This window comes from Gavia stellata, chromosome 18, assembly GCF_030936135.1.
Source record: "Gavia stellata isolate bGavSte3 chromosome 18, bGavSte3.hap2, whole genome shotgun sequence".
Classification (NCBI taxonomy): Eukaryota; Metazoa; Chordata; class Aves; order Gaviiformes; family Gaviidae; genus Gavia; species Gavia stellata.
In genome coordinates, this window is record NC_082611.1 from 1,168,167 (window position 1) to 1,193,588 (window position 25,422).

The 25,422-nt window shown below is 41.7% G+C and overlaps 1 protein-coding gene across 2 annotated transcripts in view; it reads right to left on the reverse strand.

Moving 5' to 3' along the window:
- The window catches only part of RBBP6 (RB binding protein 6, ubiquitin ligase), a 33,140-nt gene extending 12,239 nt beyond the window's left edge, over nt 1-20,901 (reverse strand). The window contains exons 1-8 of one of the 2 annotated variants that reach the window (XM_059826261.1): nt 20,736-20,901; nt 13,034-13,133; nt 11,161-11,199; nt 10,468-10,504; nt 5,585-5,629; nt 3,106-3,194; nt 2,891-2,987; nt 1,928-2,067 (exon numbers count right to left, since the gene is read on the reverse strand). In XM_059826261.1, the coding sequence (XP_059682244.1) occupies nt 1,928-2,067; nt 2,891-2,987; nt 3,106-3,194; nt 5,585-5,629; nt 10,468-10,504; nt 11,161-11,199; nt 13,034-13,133; nt 20,736-20,901 (713 nt within the window). The remainder of the gene's footprint in view (nt 1-1,927; nt 2,068-2,890; nt 2,988-3,105; nt 3,195-5,584; nt 5,630-10,467; nt 10,505-11,160; nt 11,200-13,033; nt 13,134-20,735) is intronic. The other variant, XM_059826262.1, reaches the window with a different exon arrangement.
- Between the last annotated feature and the right edge of the window lie 4,521 nt (nt 20,902-25,422).

The window sequence follows — 25,422 nt, forward strand, 5'->3', positions numbered from 1 at the left end:
CATAGAATCATTTAGGTTGGAAAAGACCTTTAAGATCATAGAGTCCAACTGTTAACCAGTACTGCCAAGTCCACCACTAAACCATGTCCCCAAGTGCCACGTCTCCATGTCTTTTAAATACCTCCAGGGATGGTGACTCAACCACTTTCCTGGGCAGCCTGTTCTCATGCTTGACAACCCTTTTGGTGAAGAAATTTTTCCTAATATCCAATCTAAACCTCCCCTAGTGCAACTTGAGGCCGCTTCCTCTTGTCCTATCGCTTATTACTTGGGAAAGGAGACCAACACCCGCCTCACTAAAACGTCCTCTCAGGTAGCTGTAGAGAGCAGTAAGGCCTGCCCCGAGTCTCCTTTTCTCCAGGCTAAACAACCCCAGTTCCCTCAGCCACTCCTCAGAGGACCTGTTCTCTAGACCCCTCACCAGCTTCATTGCCCTTCTTGGGACATGCTCCAGCTCCTCAATGTCTTTCCTGTAGTGAGGGGCCCAAAGCTGAACACAGGATTCGAGGTGTGGCCTCACCAGTGCTGAGTACAGGGGCACGATCCCCTCCCTACTCCTGCTGGCCACACTATTTTTGATACAGGCCAGGATGCCGTTGGCCTTCTTGGCCATCTGGGCACACTGCTGGCTCATATTCAGCCAGATGTTGACCAACCCCCCCTGCCCCTTTTCTGACGGGCAGCTTTCCAGCCACTCTTCCCCAAGCCTGTAGCGTTGCATGAGGTTGCTGTGACTCAAGTGCGGGACCCGGCACTTGGCCTTGTAGAACTTCATACAATTGGCCTCGGCACATCAATCCAGCCTGTCCAGATCCCTCTGCAGAGCCTTCCTACCCTCAAACAGATCAACACTCCCGCCCAACTTGGTGTCACCTGCAAACTTACTGAAGGTACACTTGATCCCCTCATCCAGACCATTGATAAAGATATTGAAACTGGCCCCAATACTGAGCCCTGGGGAACACTGCTTGTGACCGGCTGCCAACTGGATTTAACTCCATTCACCGCAACCCTTTGGGCCTGCCATTCAGCCAGCTTTTTTACCCAGCAAAGAATATGCCTGTCCAAGCCGAACATGGTTATCCATGTTTCTCCAGGAGAATGCAGTGGGAAACGGCTTCAAAGGCTTTTCTGAAGTCTAGGTAGACAACATCTACAGCCTTTCCCTCATCCACTAAACCGGTCACCTTTTCACAGCAGGACATCAGGTTAGTCAAGCAGGACCTGCCTTTCATAAACCCATGCTGACTGAGCCTGATCACCTGGCTGTCCTGTACGTGCCATGTGATGGCACTCAAGATGATCTGCTCCATAACGTTCCATGGCACTGAGGTCAGACTGACAGGCCTGTAGTTCTCCGGATCCTCCATCCGGCCCTTCTTGAAGATGGGTGTCACATCTGCTAACCTCCAGGCAACTGGGACCTCCCCGGTTAGCCAGGACTGCTGATAAATGATTGAAAGTGACTTGGTGAGCCCTTCCGCCAGCTCCTTCAGTACCCTTGGGCGGATCCCATCCGGCCCCATAGGCTTGTGCGTATCTAAGTGGTGTAGCAGGTCGCTAACCACTTCCCCATGAAGTATGGGAGCTTCATTCTACTCCCCATCCCTGTCTTCGCACTCAGGGGGCTGGGTATCCGGAGAACAACTGGTCTTACTACTAAAAACTGAGGCAGAGAACGCATTAAGTACCTCAGCCTTTTCCTCATCCTTTGTCACTATGATTCTCCCCGCATCCAGTAAAGGACTACAGGGCCACCCTGTTTTAGTATTAGAAAGCATCACAGATTTTAAGCTTAAGATTCAATAACAATGCTTCCTCCCCCATAATTACAGATGCTGCCCAACCTGGTTGCATTGCCACTCAGGCATTTATGCATGTTTTCTCTTGTTCACTTTTTGGTCAGTCCAGTTAATTCCATACTTACGCATCAATAGTTGGTATCGCATATTTTCCAGTGTTTGTCAGCATAGCACCCTTTGTATTGGGATCTTTCACCTCCATCATGAAACTCCTTGGAATTCCTGTGCTCTTTTTAATTCTGGGAACAGACTCAAAATTTTTGTCCTATTAAGAGAAGAAATACAGACCTATCTCAAGACCCACACTTAAAATGACATTTCAATGATTATTTTAAGCAGCAAAAGCCTTTAATCCTCTCCTTTTACCTAGCGTAAGGGTTGCTCAACTAAAATACTTATTTTCCTGAATGAATACAGCCAGGATGTTCCAAAGACTTGAGCAATGTTTTGAACTCAATTGACATTCTTTGGCTCAATTTCAGGTTCCTTAAGGGTGAAATATCCCTCACCTCACCATCCACTCAGCGAAGAGACACAAACCTGCTCCTCCTCCAAAGCGCAATTCAGAGTGAGAGCTTAATTCAGTACTCTGAATCAGTCACTGGAGAAACTTATGTTCACCACCTATATATGAAGGGTGAATTTATAGCTCATGCATATATGTTCAGTGACTAACATTAAATGGCATGAATACTCAACCAGACACTTGTGTAAAAACATGCAAATATTCAATAGATGGGGTCAACAGAAGTATCTTTTTATGCTGAATACTAAAAACTGAACTGTCATTAAAAATAGTTAAACACAGAGAAAATTTTCCAATAACATTGAAATATATCAAAATATACATGAAAGTTCACAGAGAAAGATCTATAGACATTTAATGCCTATGACCTAGAAAAAAAAAAAATTTACATTTGTAATTCCAGGTTTCCTTGAATTTTGAAAGGCTTTGAAACACTGTCATATAACTTCTGTATTTCACCCCAAGAGAAACAATTCTTAGTATGAATATTCGTGTATTTGTTAAGTAACTGCCAAGGTAAAAAAAATATAAAACTAACACCAGAAGTCCCCCACAATCTTACCCCATTCGTTGGGCAGTTCTTTATATAGTGGCCAGGTTTTCCACAACGAAAGCAAGTATATGATGGTGGAGGTGGACCCAAGGGCTTCTTCATGTAACTAAAAGGTTTTCGGGAAAAAAAGAAAAAGGTATGCATGTGTCTCTCTTGTTAAAACAAACATCTCTACAATTTTTCCATAATCTTCAAAGAACAGATTTGACATTATCAACACTTACTTGATTGGATCATATTCATGGCCAGACTGTGTCATCATAGCTTTTATTTTATCTTCTTCGGAAGCATTGGCTTCAGCCAGATTGGCAGTCTGTTTAACAGGTAATTATTTGACACACACATTAGAAACACATTTAAGCCCACACAGCCAAAGACAACACCACTCATCCAATCCTGTAAAGAGCAGCACAACGCTAGCTGAGGTTGCATGAAAACAGCTGCTTATATAAAATATATTTGTCCTGAAGATTCTGGGGAGTCCTTACGCCATTACATGATGTTTATGTGCCTGTTAAGCTACTCGAAAAGAGCATTCTTGGGCACTCAAAACCTTAGGCTCTGTTTGTACCTTACATAAAGACTTGTGTAAACAATCCAATTTTCTTCAAAGTGGACTGAAGCTATGTGTAGAAAAAAAAGTCATACTATCCAGTATTTTTAAACTGATTTTTAAGCTCCAAACTATTCGAAGGAGAAGATGTCCACCATACATTTAATTGACAAAGATGTATGCAAGTATCATTATTTACACTTTGCAGCATTAAAAGGACACACCACTTAAGAGCTGGGGAAGTTGTTTTTGCTTGCTGAAACTCAGCTTCTGACACAGAAGCCTTAAAAGGGATCACGCTTTTTATAATCCCTCAGCACGACAAAGGATTCTTTTCAGTAGACATTTGACCATCATGTGCTGTAGCAGTCCAAACTGCATGTTCCCCCCTACTAATTTCTTCATGTTAAGTGATTTAACTACAGTAAGCAAAACCTGCAGTTTTTTCTAGTTGACTGTGTCCTTTTAACACACAAATTGTAATATAAACCTCATGCAGAACTAGATCTTCAAATTATTGAAGCCAGCTGATATTTTAAGTAGTATTTGTTAAAATGTTTTTATTACACACTAGTCCAGATACAAGCAGGGTCTAAGGGAGTGACTGTAAATTATTTGGACTTTCAAGCACCTATCATTCAGATTCAACCACTCATGTTTTTGTTTTCATATGCATTCATTCACAAAAGCAACCAACTAGTTTCAACACTTTATTAAATGGTTGTTTCATATACACAGTTTTTTCTCAACAGTAACATAATCCAGATCGACAGCTGTGAAATAATTTCCATTAACATTTACAGAAAACTTTACAGATACTTGACTAATTTGTTTGAACCCAAACGGTTTACAAAACACATCCAAAACCCACAAAACATTAGTAGGAATAGACCAAAATTCAAATATGGCATTTAATACATAGCAATAATAAAACAGAAAACTGTTAACACATTGCCTCCATGCTAAGCCAGTCTGCACTAAAGAGGTTAGAGTAAGTAACAGTTTTGAGCTGCTTTACGTTATGTCCCTGTGTTTTTCTGAAATACTTAAATTTTCTCAAAAGCTTAAATGTGTACACCACTTGGACAGTTTTTCACATTTTAGAGTAAAACTTCACGAGTTTACAAAACCAAGGACACATTTAGGGACAGCACTAATGGAGACCGATTACTTTTGGTGGCTACCTTCCAAACTAATTTTTTGGGTTTTTTTTTTGCCAAATGTACACAATTTAATTTCTGCAGTGAGGGAAGAAGTTACCAGTGGGAAGAGATTTCTCCTTCTTGGAAATGAACCCCAGACTTTATTTTCAGAAGAACTAGCTCCTCAGCATTAGGCCCTGCCTTCTCTCATCTTTGTAACTTCAAAGACTAGTCATTTCATTGGCTAGCACTACTCCTTTTCACAAAGTGCAATCACTAGTGCTTTCCCAGACAAAGTTACACATTGTTGAGCAAAAAATGCAAGCAGTTTCGTAGCAAAACATGGCATTACAACAGTTTCAGAAGGTCACATCTGCTAATATGCCACACATACACATTGGTATATTCCTATAAACAATTAGGTACATTTACACAATTTACACAGTCTGCGTTCAAACAAATTAGATTGTGTTGTCCACTCTATATGTACTACAATTTATGAAATTGTGCAGCATTCAAAGAATGGATCTATAACTATAATGACTAGAAATTCAAAAATAGCCATGCAATTGTCCATGTTACAGAAACGCTTCTATTTTGGCTGTTGCAAACCCCCCTGAAATGTCCATAACTTACAGCCAATTAAATTCTTCTGTAAAAATTGTGTTAGTTTCCAACGCAAAATTAATGAAACGTATGAAAAACAGTAAACAGCTTCTGAAGTGCTTCTTCTTTGTGTCTTGAAGATGAGTAATACCGCAACATTATGTTGAGGCTGATAAGGTACTCCCCTTCTATCTTCCCAAACTGGGAACTACTCTTTACAGGATAGTATCAAAATATACACACATTTTAAAGTTAAAATAAATACCTGAAATTATTAAAAATTAAATCAAAGTTTTGTTCAAATTACAACCGTTATCCAGCTATAGATCACAGTATAAGATTTAAAAATACGAAGCAAACACTTTTTTTTTTTTTAAGTATTTGACAAGAATATATATATACCTTAGTAAGCTGGGCCAGAGAAATAGATGCAGAAGAGTCATCAATCTGTTCACAAAAAATTAAACACATATTCAAGCACTACAATCAAAACATAGCAATAGTTAACCTCTACTGTAGCCTGAAAGTCTGCACTACATCCTCTGAGAGTCCCTGAAAGAGGCATTTCCAACCTAGTGTACTTTGTATTTGTTCAAAACAAAGTTCAAACCTATGACAGCTTAAGAGTGCCTATGTCGTTAACGAGAAGAAACGAAAATAACCAAACCCACTTGAGATCAACTTATTCCTCCAGAATGTCTCAGAGACGGACCCTTGTCAAATGCCCATAACTGCTTAAAAGTCGAAGGGGTAAGGAAGCTGCCAATTTTCAGCTAAAAAGGATTTAAAATAAAAATTTCAGTTTATTTCAGAATGACGGATCACTACAGGAAACTTATTTTCAGTATAGTATCTAAGTTAATCCCTTAATGTCTCATCGTTTATAAATGCACACAGTTATGCTTTTATGAACACAATAGTTGCCTGTCAGAATAAAGTACAGGCATATCAGCCCTGAAACATGAACTCTGCCCCTCCTGTCAGTAAGGTTAAAAACGCCAAAATCACCATACCCTGCAAAACCCAAATAAAAACACCAATCCAAAACATCAGCCATAAAAGTAACCCACCTCTTTGTCTAGAAAAAAACCCCAACCCTGCTTAAATTATTTAAAGGTGTTTATCGTGACAGAGTAGCCTATAAAAATTGAGAAAACTGATGTCTTGTATTAGAGCACAGGCCACACTATCCAAATCAGTTTGGGAAGTGTGAGAATTTAGTATTTTCCTTGCTATCAGACCAAAACCAATTTTTAATAGCAGCCCACTACTAAATGAACAAAAGCAAGAAAGTGTAAAGCATACTCTTGATAATAAAAACATGGACTCAGAGCTCAATCCTGTAATATTTTTCTCCATTGCAGCCACACTCCTCCCTCCCAGCTACCTACTGAACAGCTTGCAGGAATGAAGTCCTCAGGCCACTGGTTAGTCATGGACTGCAGCGTTTAGTGAGAACGAATGCTGAAGGGCAGTTTTTCCACAAGTAAAAAGGGTAACTCTTATCTTGTTCCTTTCCCAGTATGTTGAATTACATTATGCCACAAGCAGCAGTTAAGCTTACACTAGTAAAACATTATCAGAAAGACACTCAAATCACTGCTTATTATGTCTGAAGTTGTTAAAAAATGTAGAATAAAACTTCACCATGTAAACTGAACAGCTCTCCTCAAGAGGTCACAAAATTGATCAGAAGAGAGTAAAACCCTTCCTTGGAAAAAGCTCTTGTCCTTTATTACCTCATGGAGTGGAGGAATTCAAGGGAGCAGTTTTAGCAGACTCTGGGGAAAAAACATCTACATGCAGAAGATGATTCCCACTCCAGTTAATCATTGCTTCTCTCTGTTTAAGCATGCAACATTACTGTATTGCTAACTCAGAAGTTCTTGAAAATGTGCCTTTGCAGAGGAACACCCAGATCTGGAAAAAAGAAACCTTCTTTCCACTGCAAGTCTTACCAGAAGATTCAGTTTTCCTTCTTTTCAGAACATTTTGTACCTAGTTTTTTTAAAAAGGAAGTCTGATGAAGTATTTTGAAGCTTCACGCTCCATATGCCACTCTTTTTTACATGTGGAAAAACAGGCCTATGTTCTCTCATGGCAGGCACAACTACTATCATTTTCTGGTTTCTCAGAAGCAAACAAGAAATTAGGAAAGCTCTCTATTGGAGTCTAGCATTAACCAGTCTAGTACTGACCAGTAACTGAAACATAACAGTTAATAAACTATTAATTAGTTCTTGTATTTTTTTTAGGAAGCAGTTACTATATGGCCTGCAGGCAACAGTCTAATTTCTTAAAGGAGGTGATAGCACTCCTTTCTACTAAACAGTTATCAAAAGCAGCAAATAGATAACTAATGTACTATTTAGTACGTTTTCCCAACAGCCACCTTCCAAAGATCCTACATTCTTGTGTCTTTTTTCCCTTTAAATTTCTACTGAAGTATTTCCTGCCAGTCCCTCCAATCACTCAAGTAGAAACAACATCTCCATGAAACTTGTATACAACCCTAAGATAATACTGCAGAAGAATTGAAAAAAAAACCAAACCCAAAAAAACCAAACCCAAAAAACCAGACTCCACAGTCCATGTATTAACTCCCATTTCAAACAGAAGATTAAACAGAAACTAACATAAAGCAAGTGGGAAAGAGGACAGAAAATAGGAGGAAAAGGCTAATCTCACTGCTGGAGTGCTACATTAAAATTACAGCAGTTTCCTAAAACCCGATAGCTTGGGTAAACTAAAAATTCAGCCAGGAAGGATCCCAGCTGTGCTTGACAGCACTAAAACAATGGGCATGACTCTGCATTTCTGCAGCCTCTAAGGACAAACACCAACTAGAGATCCTTGCAGTTAATGAAATAGTAATACTAAAACAAAAAATGTCCACTTTCTTGCTTTGGCTGTAGTAACAGTAGGACAGCAGCACAAATTTGCAAGTCTAGAATGACAGCTAACATAAGAGCAAGACAATGAAGAAATATTCGAAGTATAAGCTTTTGTGCCTCCTTTTAAAAAATCTGAACTAATTTTGATTTTGCTGCTTTACTGTTCAACAATAATTGGCAAGCTTTCCAGTGATTTATTCCTACCACATCAAGATCCAGATTTTGCTTTGAAATACATACAGAAATGTGTATTAAAACCCAACCAAACAAAAAAAACCCCCACACTTTACACCAAGACCTGAGCTAGCTTTAAGAATAAAGCTAATTGTGTCTCCAACGCTAGAAGCACCTGAGGCTGCTGTGCTTTGACAGTGCAAGAGAGGACTTGTAAAGAGAGATGCAAGGCTTCCACCCTCCCTGTGGCTACCCACAACCCAAATCAGGTACAGTCAGAGCAGACAAGAAGGGAATGTTTCTGCTTTGTCTTTCATTTACTTTAATTAGTTCTAACTAACACTAAGTCTTCCCTCCCACTCCAGGATTTTTCCTTTTTTTTTTTTTTTTTATTTTTTGAGACATCTATGTTAGCTTATGGTAAGATGCTACTTAGAAATGTAATACAGACATGCCAGGGAACACACGAGGCTAAAAAAATGTTAACTTTATTTATGAACATGTGATTTGTGTTTATACACACGCTAGTAAACAAAAAGAAAAATAACTCTTTTCAAGAAAGAAAACCCCATCTGAATTAGATCAAATACTATAAACGTGGTTTACATAAATGCATTACATTAACTACTAGGGTCACTGGGCCAGTTAAACTAACTCAAACTCACAATGAGAGGCATTCATGTCCAAAAATGAATCCGAATCAATCAGCAATAGAATTATGGAAGCAGATTTAGACTTAGTGATTTAGACCTACATACAAGAAGTTTTCAATTTTAAGTTGATTGTACACCATTCCACAAGAATCAGAGGCTGTATTCTTCACAGAACACAGACCCAGAGTTCATGAATTTCTACATTAAGTTATCCTAACAGCTTATCAAATGATCAGATCCAATGATCCAGGGTTAGTGTAATGCCTCACACCATTCTAGTGAAGAAAAAGCAGTTATACTTAAAATAAAGATGAAAAATAAAAACCACCAAATAGTAATTTTTATACTGCAAGGACTATTTTGAAATGCGTAGTTACACATATTATTTGACCCAAGTGGCAAATCAAGATCTAGACCATTACCAGTCAAGTATTTCCTTGGGTTACTTATTTGTATTCTAGCATCAGAACGACAGTGCTTTCAAACCTGAAGAAAAATGCTGCCCCTTTTCCAAATGTAAATTCAAAGTGGTGGTATACTAAAGAAAGGCTTAACCTTTGGGAAATTAAAGCAGCATCCAACCCTGGAGTCACCCAGATCCAAAAATGGACTGCAGGCAGAAGATAAAAAAATGACAGGGATTTTACCCATAAATGCACCAGGCTCTACCAACCTTGTGCCAAGATTTGTACACTGGGTTTTAGATATTTTCATTTGCAGACAGAACTATTAAACTAAACTGCTTCATCAGGTAAAGTGGAAAGATCAAATGCAGAACTTTAGAATACCACTTTGTGTAGCAACGATATTTAAATTCACGGCAATCTATTAAAGACATTTATATACTCAGAGGGGCCCAAACAATATCACTTCAGCGATACAGGAACAAATACCCAAGTATTTAAGGACATGAAAAGGAACCATTTAGCTGCACAGAACTGTCCTCAAAACATATGGGATATATGTTGGTTTTGGTATTTGTTTGAACCCCCAAGTCAAAAGGAAGAAACAGTACCAAGTTCAACAATAATGGTTTCTCAGTGGTTTTTGATAACATTTTCAAAAACCATTAGGCAAAAAAAGTATTTAAAACCAAAAGCTAAGTGATACAATGTGAAAATGGCAAAAAATACACTCCAAACAATTTTTATTGCAAGAAACAAAAAGCACACAACAACCTATACAAACATACATATTACTAGCTATAGACAGACAGATGTAGAACATGGCGCCATGTTCAATTGTGCAAACCTTGAACCTACATGATCTAAAAACGATCATACATTATCTGTACAACACAAAGTCATACAGGAAATATTCTGGCATATTCAATATGAAATACAATGCATTACTAGGCACAAATACCAAGATTCACATTAGAACTGTGCAAATGATGGCATTACTCAGCTTTTACTATACTGAATGAAATACATGGTATTTACAACATATACTATGTTTTACTGGAAAATATATGAAGTTATGTTTGGAAAATTAATAAAAGGCTACATTGTTTAGAATTAAGTGCAGTGTGTAGAAAAAAGTGTGAGATTGTGTTTTTACATACTGCTTTTGATGTTCCACTCACTGGCTCGGTTCGACTTCTAGAAGAAGAAATAAAGGTGATCAGAATTTAACATAAAGCACTTGTACCCAACATCAAGCAGTGAAAACATATTATAAAACCTGAACATCAAAACATTATGTTCTGATAGTCTAGTGAATGTGGAAATTTATTCGTATACATAAGCTGTTCTCTCTTGGTACATTCAGTGCAACCAAAAAAACCCCAAAAATCACATTTCTACTTTGTCACAAATTATTCAGACTTACAGATCTAGAACACAACAGTGCAAGAGGAAGTCCTCAGATATTTTGTCTCTGCTGCGTAAATATCAAAAAGATGAAGTCTGTACTATAGTTTTGTGTTCTTAAATAATCAACCATAAAAATATGAAGGTAACTTTAGCCAATCTGTATATCCCTAGTTTTACGAACAGGTACTAGATAGAGTACTTTAGTTTCTAAGAAAGAACAGGGATAGTCTAGACACTTGAAAGTGGAAGTTTAAGTGAAAAAAAACAGTCATCTGACAAAGGAATAACATAAAAATGTCAGCAGCATAGTCTTTAGAACAGTGTTTCTTTGTGGAAGCCCAAGCACTGTGTTTAGTTATCTACTATATTTAGCCGTGAAAGTGCCAAAATACTAAACATGTTACATATACTATATTGACTAAAAATAGTAGTAGAAATGTCACCTGAAAGCAGTTTCTAGGATTTTGTGCGATTTAGGAGTCCTGTGACAAAAAAAAAGGTCTTAATTGCCAGAATTTACTTTAAGATAATCTTGAAAATGCTACAATATTTTCGGAAATATTTATCACATTTGAAAACTTGCTGAGATTCCACATACTCATTGACCTGTATCTGCATGCTACTCATCGTGAATCAGACATGCAACCATTGATATCGTTAACAAACAATTCATACATCATCCAAAGTGTCCCATGAGCAGAGGCAATTCAAATGCTGCTATGGAATTCATCCGCTGACCTTGAAGAACATACTACAAGGCGGATAACACATTTTGAAGGCCTCTCCACCATTACAGCACACATTCATCATTCCCAAACGTTAACCACGCTACCAGATGTTTCTGCAATATTTCCAGCTGAAGGAATAGAAAGCTGATCTGCCTGGTTAATTTTCAACTTTAGAACAGCAGTGCCATTCCTTCCTTATCCCCACATCCAGCTATTCATTTCACCTTTGATGCTAGCAGCACCTATCCTCTCATTTTAGGGCAGCATTACCATAGTAGGAGAGGGTGCCATCCAACCAGAAACAAAGGATACACTGACACGACAGCACAAAGCAGACATACTTCAATTAACCCTGAAAACAAGGCCATGTTTATAAGCACAACGCTGTGGTGTCCAGAGTTATCGGGGAGTGCCTCAAAGCACTGCTGCAACTACGGCAGTAACATGCTTGAAGTTTACATGCAGAGCCACATAAATTCAGGGTTTTTTTGCTTGCAAATGCTTCATGGGCACCAGGATGCTGCTGTACTGTTTGTTCGAGACACACTGTAACTTACCAGTATACTTTATATTTATTGAGAACCAATGTTAGAAAGACATGGCAAAACCACACGCTAATAATATATGCCTCTCCACCACAATGAACAGATCTTTAAGAAGGCTGGAAAACACGGCCATTCTAACAATGCTAACGTAGCTGATACAGAACTGGAGTGTATGAATACATAAATGGCAGCCATAATCCTGTAGTCAGGATTGCATTTGCATAGCTGTAATTTTAATCAATACACCCGATTCTCTGTCCTCCATATATCTTAGGAACACAGAATTAAAACGTGGAGCACAGGTATCAGCTTAGGGTAAAACCAGACTTAGAAAGACAACTAGTAACATTTGGTAACATGCTACACTGCTTACGCAGTTTCAAATTTGTAAAGATTATCTATTCCTTCATCGTACTCGCGCAAAAGGCAATACACCTTAGGATATTGTTCTTTTTCTCTTGCCTGAAATGGACATTGTCTTTAGGAAACTAACAGGAATGACTTATGAGTGGAACTTCTTGTTTGCATGGTTCACCAGCTGGCAACCCTTGGTCTTTATAGCTAGTACGCAAAAAATCCAGTTTTGGGGCGTAAGAATACCTGCCATATCCCGCCCGCCCCCAAATGCATGAAACAGTCAAACACTCAGAATCAGACTCTTCTGAGATGAGAACACGTTAAGTTTACACTACAATGCGTATCTGTCTTTACTATAAAAGCAAACACATCTCATAAGGAATCTCTCCATGTAGAGGAAACAGGATCTACAACCTGGCTCTCAGAACAATCAACCCCAAGAACAAAACCAACAGAATCATCTTACAAGTTACCATTGCTGGAGTTCGAACCCCATATCCCAGCAGACTGAAAAATTTAAGTCTACTTCAGGACAGATACAGTAAAATCTACCCCATGTCAACAAAAATTAACAGCAGCTTTAACAAGAAAGATACAATCTGAATGCCTCTGTAAACTAATATCCATAAAAAAAGTTAACACACTGAAACCCTTCACAGAGAATACAATGCTTTATGGATACTTACATAACATATGTTTTGCTGGTTGCTTTAACTCCTCCTATAGGGATTCTTCTAACTATTACCGATGAGTTCTTCGGAATCAGGGCATTATCATCTGTGTATTCTGAAAACAACATAAATACAGAAAAAAACATTAGTCAATTTGTAAAAATCTATATTAATATGTAATTACAGAGCCCTTCAGAGAATCCCTTTACAGATATAAAAGCAAGATTTTGTATGTAACATCGCACTTTTATCATCTTAACACACTAAGAGTACATTTCAAGAAACCTTCAGGCTTGATAATCAAACACAAGCAGCAGAATATTTTTTTTTTTTTTAAATAGTTTGAATGCCAACAGCAAAACAGTCTCAAAGGTCACTAAAGGAAAGTCTGCTAATGCATGAGGTTCCTTCCTGATCTAGCTTAGTTGCTTTTGCTTCCGTTAGGCTACAAAACCAATAGAACTTTGGAGAAGAACAAACCACAGCAAAGTCTCACCTGCATAAACCAGACTCTAAAGCCTGACTAGCTCGTCCTGCAACAAACTACGCACTTAGCTAAAGCGTGAAAACTCTGTGCCATCACTTTCACAGCTGTTAGCTAAAAACGATTCACCTATGCTGCTAGTGCTCCAAACTGACAGAACACAGAAGAGAACCTGCCATGCTGACTATTTCTTGGAGCTTAATCCATCAACAACCACACTTCTCAGCTGCTCAGTGCTTTATATTTAAATGGAAATGAAACTGGCAGTGCTGGAATTTGGATCGCAGACATTTTGGGGTTTTTTTTGAACTTGCTTTCACAAGCAGGGCAGAATTGGCTCAAACTAAAGTGGTATCTCCCCTCTTAAGCTAATCATCTAGTTTGAATTAACCAAAGGGATAAGAATTCTTTCCATTCACGTTTTGCAGAACAGAGAGACTCAAACTAAATTACTTAGGAAGACAGCCTTGGAAAGCCTTTCGAAAACAGTGTGTGCCTGAAGCTATGCATGCTTTGCCTTGGCTTACACCACGCCAGTCTTTTGAAGAGGAGGAAAGCCTTCTGACCTTTTATGTAAGGCCCAAACAAAAAAAAACAACTACCTGAGACACTTGGACTGGGTAAGCTTAAAATGCAAAGATCTCTCCATGAGAATGTTTTTTATACTGTACTTACACAAGTTGGATATGACTAAATGTTTTAAAGCACTATCAGCAGCCATTCCCTGTAATCTGCCCACAGTTTTAAATATTAAAAGCCCTTACCTTTGCAGACCAAATCAGAACAATGGTCTGCAAACCAAAGATGCTGCATATCTAGTCAAGCTCTGTCAGGGTGGTTTTGCTCAGTGATTACACACAAAATAGGAATACTTCATAATTTATGCTCCATTTTTCAGTATATGATTCCTACGGGCAGGAACCTCTCTTAGACCAAAACATACCTACCAGAAGACATCATTTCAACAATGAAATAAAAATTTTACTTCTATTTCCAAATGATGGAATGCTTCTTCAGAAAACTCAGAAATCATTTAGCTGAAACTAACTCATCTTCCCCCCTAGGGAATCGAACAGCAAGCTTCCTCTGGACTTCAGAGGAGTTTCAAATTGTAGGAAAAAGGACTACTAATGACGCAAACAGAAGCTTTTACAGAAGCCATATATCCTAAAACCAACCCCTAGAGCTCTTCTCCAAAGGAAAATCTAACTATGACGCAGCCACCTGTCAAGAAATGTCTGCACTGGGGCTTTGTGATGGTGAAGGAGCTCAAACAGCACTGAGGCCCAGACAAACAACGGGAAGGTCATGCCAGCTGCAGTTCTGGAAGCCCAAAGCAGCTGTTTCTACCTGCTGAACAGAGTCGTGCAGAGTATTCTTTCTGGTCCAGACCACAAAACACTGGACTGAGATTTCAGAGACATAGGATAAGCAACAGTGGCTCCACAAAAAGGCAGAAGTTTGCTACACCTGTGCCAAACTGAGGATTGTGCTAGTTCTACAGAAGAGTTTAAGTGGCAGCACCTCTCCTAGAAAGAGACTATATATGAGGACAGCAACCAGTGCCTTTATTCACACACTATGCAAGCCCAGAGAGGTCAATTTGAACATGCACAACAGGTATATGACGCAAAAAAGCTAAATCCTCTTTTAGTATTTTGTGACAATTCATTGACCATTAGAAGAGAAGCATTAACATCTGCCTTGTGAATAGTCTATCCTTGCATGTATACATATATCCATATGCTTATTTTTCAGTCCGCTTGGTTAAGCACACAGTGAAGAGAGCTCCAGTCATCTAGTAACAGACTGATATAAAAATGAATTCACCTTAAAAGTCCATCAGTACATATTTAAATGGATCAACTGAAGAGGGACAATGGCTTGGTGAAGTAAAGGCTTTATTTGTATAGGACACTTATCACAGCATATTTGTGTTTGGTACTTGAAGTATCCCACTTGCTTGGTCACTGTGTCAGAGAGTTTGTGGAAGAGTGTTTACATACAGCAGAGTACATTCCAGAGTTAGTCCTGTGAAGGGACCTGATACCTGTTAGCTTTAATACATTTATTTTCCTTCGCCTCAATTAACTGAATTCATTTTGGTGATGAAATTTTAATAAAGGTAAGGTCAAACAATGTAGACTAAAAAGTTAACTCTTTTTTTTTTAATAGGAAAGGACTAAAGCTGGAGCACTATTCCTGAAGCCCCTGGAAATTTTTCTTTGCTTGATTTGAATTTAACAGATGCCAGCTTAGTCTAACAGCTCTCAGACTAAACTGGTGTCTCCCAGCAAGAACCTGTTCCCCACAGACAGCAACACCCCTAGCAGAGACTTGGCAACTACCAGGACCTGCAAAGCACTGTCACTCTGCCTCACCACATGACTCAACACCTGCAAAGCAAGCAGTGACACCATGCTCAATAAGGCTACTTTTCACACGTGTCCAAGCCGAGCTCCAATAGAAATGCTCAACAAAGCTGGAGGTAACAACATTGTTGATTCCTGTTCCCTTATAGCACAAAACTTGTTTTACTGCCAGTGATGGCCAGTAAGTGGCTACTGGGCTTCTGCCAATCTGACCTGTCATTAAAAATAAGGATCAAATTAACTCAAAAAGCTTGCAAGAGCACAGGAAGATTTGGATGTTATGTTAAAGTCAAGAGCAGAAGAGACCTAACAGTCTAAAACTTGCTATCTATTCTACAAGAGAACAGTATGCTTGAAAGAGTCAAGGGAAAGAAGTATTTCAAGGAATGAATGGAGGCAGACAAGTTAAACAATAGCTACTTTGACTGCTGCCTCATACTAGCTTGGAAATCTTAAATCAACAGTTGCATTAGTGTCCACAGCCTTCTTCCTGCAAAAAAAGTACAAACAGCTCAGGTTACGCGCTGAAGTTTATACTGCTTTGCATTTAATGCACAATTCAAAAATCCCATTTTTAAATTAATCTACAATTCTAAAAATCTGCTAGTTTTAATAATTCGTGTCATATGTATGCTGTAAACAAGTTACTGAAAAAGTTCCGACTTTATTTTATGGCCTGCTTTAATCCACCATTTTGAGTCTGACAGCACTGCAAAAGCATCTCTTTAAGCTTTTGCTAGAGAAGTGTTTTCACCCAGATAACGTACAGAAGCTCATCAGAAGAGAAGTCGTCAGAAGGCAAGCCCGTATGTGAAACAACAAAGAAAAGCTTAGATGCCTTGCTAATCAGCTGTTATGCTACCAGGGGAAAGATCTGCAGAGTAAGAGATGAAAGTGACTACTAACATGCCAGACTGTCTCTACCAGAAAACGGGGTAACTCCCAAGCACGCATTTGCTCCCTAGTGCTTAAAAACATGCTTTCTCATTATATGATTTTTTAACTCTGTTCTAATCAACACCACTTGCATTCTTTGCGACAAACAAATCTTCTATGTAGCTGGCACTGAAAGCACTGCCTGGAAACATCCTGATTAATAGACTGGACTACTATTTCTGGATTTTCAGCTTCCACCAAAATAAGTATCAATGATCTCATCTACGACTGGTATATCATAATTTTTTGAATTAGCTAGTTCAGTAGGCTAAATGGTTCATGGAACTTTCATTTGCATTATTATTATACAGTATGCTCCAAAAGAGCACCTATATTGCTTTGAAAGGATGAGTCAATAAAAATCTAACATACTTTCAATCACTAATCAGTGTGTGACCGGGAAAGCGAAAGCAATGCTGGAGACAGCATGGTAACAAACCCAAGGGAGCCTGCCCCAAGCACCTGGCCAAGGGACATTAACCGAGTGACAGCACACCCCCGAGAGGTCGCAAACCTGCTGGTGACAGAGTCAGAGCAGCTGACTCCCAGACAGGCAGCGCGTGAGCTCCTCTATAACATCGTGGGGTTTGAAGGGGTACGTGGCATACCCTCAACCCAAGCAGGGAAACAGGGAACTCCATTTCCTTTCTGAAAGCTCTACATAACAATGCTGCATGGCAGCCCAAGAACTAACTGCACTGAGGTGGAACCAAAGCAATCCCCCATACTAGCACTGCAACACAAAATGGCACAGTGAAGGGCATGGGTTAAAAGTTGCTTAAACGTCTTCTCTAAAATGCTAGGTTTGTGCAGTGTTGAAGACATTCCAGTAGACAGACAGACATCAGCTGTGAGGCCAAATTATTTCATTCAGAGTTAGTTATGAGTTTGTTTTGAAGACATCACATCATGGCATTACTAGAACTGTCAAGTGCATGCTGCAACACTAAACTCAAACAAGTCCTGAGTTCAAGAGACAGTCTTACAAGGGCAATATTCTTTAAAACTATTAATCTATGACTAGTTCAGAGTCATACTCTTGGTTTTATATTTTTTGTATTTTGCCTGATAAGCTGAACAGCACATTCTCCAAGTGTTTTGAGTCAGAATGTTACAGGGCAGGAAAGGGTACTCAAGAAACCTGAGTTCTGGAGTTTGCAGCTCTTCCACAATACTGTGAGAGCATCTATTACAAAAGACAGGTCAGAAAATTCAGACCAAATTAAAAGGAGGCAAGTTTAAATGCCTCATTCTTGAGTGTAGACTTTTTGAAGGGAATTCTGCCTTTGCAGAACATGCCTCTGTAGTAAGCATGGAAGAGGACACCCCCGCCCCCTCCCCCCTGCCTTTTAAAATAGGTCCCAACCATCCATTTTGCCTTCCCAGCATCTTAAAAAGAGTCCATCATTTTTTTCCCCCCCGATATTTAAAATCCTGTTTACTTTTAGCTTATATTAGCATTGCTTCTATTACTAGATCTCCATTATGAAAAGTAACAGTTACTGAACTGTAAAAGCTTAGAGTACTCAGAAAAATCTGCACAAGTAGGCCACCTTCACTCAAGGTTCACTTGGTTCTTTCCAAGATCATGTCAACATTTAGTCAGGACTCCTGCACAGACAATGTTATGAAAACCCAATACTTTATGTCTACATGTAAGAATTCAAACATCCCATTTAGGCAGAATATCTGGGTCTAGTTTGTTCCTTTATCTTCTGAAGGTGAGTTTAAGCATCTACATCTGATTAATAAAAACTGAAATTCACAGTTATGCATATAAACCAAAAGTTAGGCATGCATGTATACTGCACTGAAGTGTACTTGCTAGCCTTGCTCTGAAAACCACTGGGGGATTTTTGCATTTTCACATGGAAAACACCCTTACGAAAACTTCAGTAAGCATCTGTGTCACTAATATATAATTTAAAATTTTACACTCATTTTACAAAAGTCAAAGGGCAACACAACCTACCTAGAGGAGAATCTTGTCCCTGTTAAACAAGTGATGCTCTTTAAAGTGTGAAATACATTCCTTTTTTAACTTCACCTTTAGGCAACACCACATCTAACAGAACCTAGTGAAACAGATACTTTTTCTTCACTGGATTCTGATTATGTATGAAAACAAAGCAACACACTTAGTAAAACTGGTACTACGTATTTCAGAGTAACACTTTATGGGGCAACATATTTTTGAGCATAATTTTTTCTTCTAAAAACTTTGCTTTCTGTTCCTCAGCTCCTACAACAGAATCCATGTGTTTGGCCTATTTCAAGACAGTTTTTCTTCTGGTGATAATAACTGGGCTCCACCACAGTTTGTTACCATCCAAAGTTCTGGTTTTAAGGCTCTGTTTGACACAGACCCAGCTATTACAGGAGTGACGTCAGCCAGTTGGCCATTCAGCCTGCTAGCATTTGTGAAGCTGAAAGCTCATTAGAACTGAAGACAAAATTCAGAGACCCTCTGCAGCAAAGCCCTTCAAGCAAATTAAACACTTTTCAAAAGCTCTTGACAATTTTATTCAATACTACTAGAAAAATTCAAGACTTCCGAAATGTATCTCTACCTACGCATGTCATGCAATCCAATGGCATCCCCAAGACCCCTAACATCGTGCTGTTAAGCCTCTTCACAGATGTCCTCCTGAAAATAGTTTAAATACCTGTAGATAAACAGCGAGCTTTAGGTCCAACCACTTTAAAGGCTGAGGCTGAAGTTACAGTTACCACAGCATACATATCATTCTGTTTAAGTTTTAATACATGAAACAGGAAGAGAAAAAAACACTAGTACACATTTTAAAGAAAGAAGTGTTTTAAGAATGTCACAGAACCACAGAAAAAAAAAATTAATGTTTAAGGAATGAAAACACTTTGCAATTCTTTTTATTTCTGAAAAGTCACATCCCAAAGTCTGTAATCACACTCAAACTTATCAAGATGGCAGATGACCAAACTGAAATATCATACTAAGTAATATGAAACCATTGTCATCTCTGAGAATCAAGCACCATTTATTAGATTTAAAAGAATTTATAACTTCTCTAAGAACATTTCTTACATATATTCACCATAAATGTTCTGCAATAAAACTTCAGTACTGCCCTGATGCAGTTTAAAAAAAAAAAAGGTTAGAAATGAATGATGAAATGATGCTTAATAGCATCTGAATGACAAGGTCTTTGGTGTAGAAAAGAAGTTGTATTAACAGCTCCAAAGTATAATTTAGATACAGAGAACACTCATGTGCAAGTCATGTGCAAGATGGCTTTAAAGGATCTGCATAAATTGTAACTCACAGATACACTCTTGATCTGAAACGTTGCTAGTGAGCAATTTCTGCAATGGGCACAAAACCAGTTTTCCAATGAAGTGGGGTAAAAGAAGTTGAAGACAAAATTAAGTCACCAAAACCACTTTTTTTTTTCTTCAAATTAGCCATCTGTTCTATTTCTACCACTTTCAGCTTTCTCCACCAGATTTCAAAGAAATCTGGCAAGTTTGTTATTGTAAGATACCCTCCCACACTTCCTTATCGTTTTACCTAGAATAATTCCAGGAAACCAAAACTTCTATAAGCACTACACGTCGCACATCAACCACGTATTCTTCTACGCCTAGCTCCGTGTCTAAAACACGGCTCCGAAGGTAGTTGTCAGCACAGCAACTACGAAAGAACAGCTCTGTGAGGCCCCCAACACAAGCCACCGCTCCCGATCGCGGCCGAATCGCATTATGGCTTCCCCCCCGCTTAATCCCCGGCGCCGCTTGCCCTCCCGGTCCCCCGCACGCCGGCGGGATGGGCCCCGGGCTGACTCACGCTACGTGGGGACGAGCCACAAAGAGCAGGCCGCGGCGGGGCGGCCTGCGCCGCCGCCAACCGGGCGGTCCCCGAGGCCCCGCGCCCGCCGCCCCTACGCACCTTCTTTGGTCTGGGCGTTGGTAATCTGCAGGTCGCAGTCGGCCGCCTTCAGCTTCTCGCGGCCCATGATCTGGCGCTTGAGGTCGCACAGGGAGATGTGGAGCCCGTCGAAGGTGACCGTGTCATAGTTCAGCTTGGAGGAGAACTTGTAGTGCACGCACGACATGGTCGGGGCCAGGCCGTGCCTGCTCCGCGACGGCGCCTACCGCGGCAGACGGCGTCGCGGCCTCCGCGCCGGTTACGGCCCGCAGCGGCGCGGGGCAGGGCCCACCGAGGGGGCCGGGGCACGCAGCGCGGTCTGAGCTCGAGCGGGCCGGCGGCGCTCAGAGGCCGCGGCGCTCCGCCATGGCCAGGCCCCGCGGCCTCAGGCAGACTCGGCTGGCGGAGGCCTCAGGGCTCCATCGCGGCGGCGCTGCGAGGCCCCCGCCCCCGCAACGACTCCGGCCCGCGGCCCTCAGCGATCGAGCTGGGCCGCGGCGGCGCCCGCCCGGCTCCTCCTCGCAGCCCGGGCGGACGACGGGGAGAGGCCCCCGCGGCCCCGGCTTGTCCTCCGCTCCCTCTCCCGCACGCAGCGCGCCCAGGCCCGACCGCTCGCTATGGCGACTCGGGCGCCCCCGCCTCAGCCTCAGCCTTCCGCCGAGGGGTTTCCCGGCCACCAACCGCACGGGCCGCCGCGAGCGCCTCACCGCGCACGCGCAACGGCACACCGCACCCACCCCCCCCCCCCCGCGCCTCACGTGACCCAGCGCATTATGACAAAAGGCCCGCGTCACGTGCGCGCGGCGGCCCCGCCCTCTTCATCCTAACGCCGAGCGCCCCCTAGGGGAGCGCCCTTACCGGTCGGCCTCACCGCCTGCCAGCCCCGGGCCTGTCACCGCCCCGGGCCGCTGGTGTCCCTGCTGTCCCCCGGGCTGTCACCGCCCGGTGCCCTGTCTCACCGCCGGGCCTGTGGTGTCCCTCCTGTCACCCCCGGGCCTTCACCACCCCGCGTCACCTCCCGTCAGCCCCTGCGCCTGTGGTGCCTCTGCCAACAGCCCTGGGCCCATCGCTGCCCGGTGTCCGGCCACCCCCCAGGCCTGTCACCGCCTCGTGTCACCCCTGTCACCCCCAGGCTGTCACCACCCGCTGTCCCCTCCTCTCAGCAGCCAGCCAGGGCAAGGCAGCCTGGGGGAGATGCAGCGGGGTTTGCCCTGTGGCGCTCGGCTGCCCAGGGAAGGGCCAGCGAAGGGAGGGGACATCCCGCCTGGCACCACGCTTCGGGGGGCTTCAACCTCCCGCCTGGCCCATGGGGAACAACAACCGCGTTCCCCTTATTTCCTACATCAGCCAACAGGTGACACAGCAGGGCGCTGGGTTTCCTTTTCTGCTCAGAAGGGGCCACGCCAAAGCAGCGGTTCGGTAAAGCCCCCACTGCCAGTCACCCCATCGGAGGAGCGATCCCCCGCGCCGCACACGCCACCGTCCCGCGGAGCTAACAGCACCTGGGGCGGGAGGAGGACCTGGTGGCGCAGGACAGACCTTGGGAGAGTGTTGGCACTCGTGAACGCGTCGAGTCGATGACAAAAATGCCAGAAGAAAATAATACTATTGTATCTTTGTCTGCACCTCAAGATGTCCCATGAAAACATAAATGAGTTTACAAAGCGGTTATGCTGCTGACACGCAGCCAAGCAGCACCCCAATATCAAAGGCAGGTCTGACAGGGTGACTGATAAAACAAATAAGAGCGGATTTCAAACGACTAGCTATGTTCTTTTTTTCAAAAGGAAGAATGGTTAGTCTGGACTAGAAACGAGAAAGTAATTACAACAGGGAACAGAACTTGAGGAACAGGAATAAGGAAATTAAATGCTGCGTGTAAACGCATGAGGACAGAAAAATCATTGTCGCCTTATAGTTTTCATTATGCGGGCAATGAGTGCAACTTAAAATATCTATTAATGTTTTATTATGCAAATTACTGCTTTTTGGTAAAGGAGCTATTTGTTATTTCCACAAATCTATGATGCACACTTTAGTTTCTTTCCAGGCAGCTAAGTTTTTTACAAGACCAAGTAATTTATACTGTGCACATTTCTGTATGACTCCTCATTTTTCCTTTACCAGTTATTTGCCCACTAATGTACTGCAGAAACTTAAATTATACAATTAATATTAGCCACCTTCTTGTGGATTTCATATTTTTATTCATGTCATGATTAAACTCCCAACTGTTTAAAGTTATGTACTGGTTGCACATCCAACCCATTTATTAAAACTTGCAAAGTACAGTCTTTCACTTTAAAAATATTTATTTTCTGATCCTCTGGCCACAAGTCTTTAAAGAGAAAACCTTATGAACATCAAAAAAGTCGATCCAAAGACAAGTACATTTTTAAAGTAAAAAGAGTGAAGACTAACGGGCTTGGAAAAAACACTTCTCATCTAAAATGTTAGCCTAGGAGACTTCTGATATCTGAACCCGACAACTAACATCTAGGGATTTCATCCACTCCAGGGGAAAAGGATCTGCATGAACAAGGGGACTGTCTGGTATATAGGGTCTTCAAACTACATAGGGTCTGCATAAAACAATTTATCTCCATTACACAGGGAGGGCAGATTGTCTTTGGTTTAGTTTTCAATAATCAGAGAACGTCAGCATACCCAGATTACCATTTTTTAAACCAGCTTCCACATCAGTCCCAGATCTGTGTACTGTGGATCACCTGCCGTATAGATTTCTCCTGAATCAGATGTGGGCACCATCTTGATTCAGACAGCACACACCACACCGCCTTCATGCTGCCCTTCGGCTTTTGCTGGCTGCTGGAAGGCAGATGATACCTGATCTGGGTAAGGTCTGCTGGGACAAACCTGCCTCTCCAATAAACTTCAGAACAAATTTGTATCATCAGCAGAGTTTGTGCCAGGTCAGCACATTGCGTCGTGTAGTCCCAGCCCTTTTGATCTGGTATTAGGTGTCCTAAAACGAATGCAACGGCTGATGAAGCCCAGCCTTAGGGTCTGCTCGCACAGCCAGGGGAGAATGTCTCCGAGGTGGCCGATGGCTTCACACCTCCCAGGTCTCCACAGCGCTGCCCAGCCCTGCCCTGCGCAAGGTTAATCCTGCTCCTGGGTCCAGCAGAACCTGCTTGGTTGGTCCCCCAAGGATTTCCGCCAAAGTGGCCCGATTTGGTGATGATTTGCGGCTTGGACTGTTGGAGCTAACGCTGCTCATTTGGACCCAAGCAGGATAAGGGATGCTGCCGCGAGCAGCTGAGCTGCCGGATCGGAGGAGTAACCTCTGGCAGGAGGGTGGTGAGAGCAGTTAAAGACGGCAACCTGGGCAGCAGCCTCCCAGCTGCACCCAGAGGAGGATGAGTGACCGGATCCTGACTGCCTGGGAACGCTGCCCTGTCTTTACTTAGACAAATTTGTCTTTTACAAAAGTTTTGACATGCCTGTTAAACGATGTTTACCGCACTCAACAGAAATGCTCATGGCATAACAAACGGTTAGCTTGCTGTTGCAGCACATAAAGTATTCTCAGTTACCCACATTTATAACTTTATAAAACAAATTTGGAACCTCCTAGGGAGGCAAGAAAATACCCCGTGGCTTTCAGAGGGAGCTGGGTTATGTTCTGAAAGTCATTCAAAAAGGAGAGCAGCTTGGTGTCCTCTGCACGCCTGGTGGCATCAAGACTGGTTTTGTAGCTTTGTTACCTGTGTAACTTTTAACTCTTTTGCTTTCAAATGCATTCAGCAGTAAACTGTTCTCCAAGTTCTGCGAAACAACCTAAAATGTAAGTTACCCAAGTTTTGTTGTCGTTATTTTAGATCATACTCACACATTAGTTAAAAAAGAGCAATAAAGAGAAACTATTTGCTTTAAAATGTAGTTTCAGTGTTTTACCATTACAGATTATTAGCAGGTGCGTAGGGAACTTCATCTCATTTACCACTTTACTGAGTTAGAAGCAGCTTATCGATGTACAGTCCTGCTGCGCTGTGCTGAGCACCTTTTGCTGCGGGCAGTTGTCCGTGCTGCTTTAATTCTGAAATACACAAGCGCTGGGACTGAGGGCTGAGACAGAATTGTTCCTGAGTGTCTGCAAAGTACCTGTTGTACAACCGAACGCTACAAGAAGAAACAAACCAAAAAAACCCTCAAAACCAGAAAGGATAAATTATTTCTAACAGCTTCCGAGCCGCACGAGCAAGTCTGTTGGAAAAGGACATGCAAATAAGCAGGTTGGCGAGTGGGAAGGTATGTCTTTGCGTTTCCTTCTTCAGTTTGTTTTGTAGGAGCAAAGACTACTTCTTTTTCTTTTTTTTTAATTTTAGCTGTGAGTTCTGTGCAGGAGAAGAGGACCTTGCATTGCCACGAGTGCTCGGGGCTGGAGCGATCCGAGAGCCCCGATCAGCGCCTGCAGAGCCGAGGGCCCACGTGGCCAGTTTTGCTGGAATATCCACATTGCTCTCTAAGTCACAGTTCCACAGCTCGGTGTCATCCGTCCAGCTTCCGAGGTAGCACAGGTACTGTGGGCAGGCACTGGTTAAAGCTAAACTGGAATTAAGAATGACAATGTCATTAATACGCTTAAAAAAACCAAACCAAACCCAAACCCAAAACTCTGATTCTTATCTGCTCCCGCTCTCTTCTACTTAGCTGCTCTACGCTCCATGTGCGTACACCACGGACA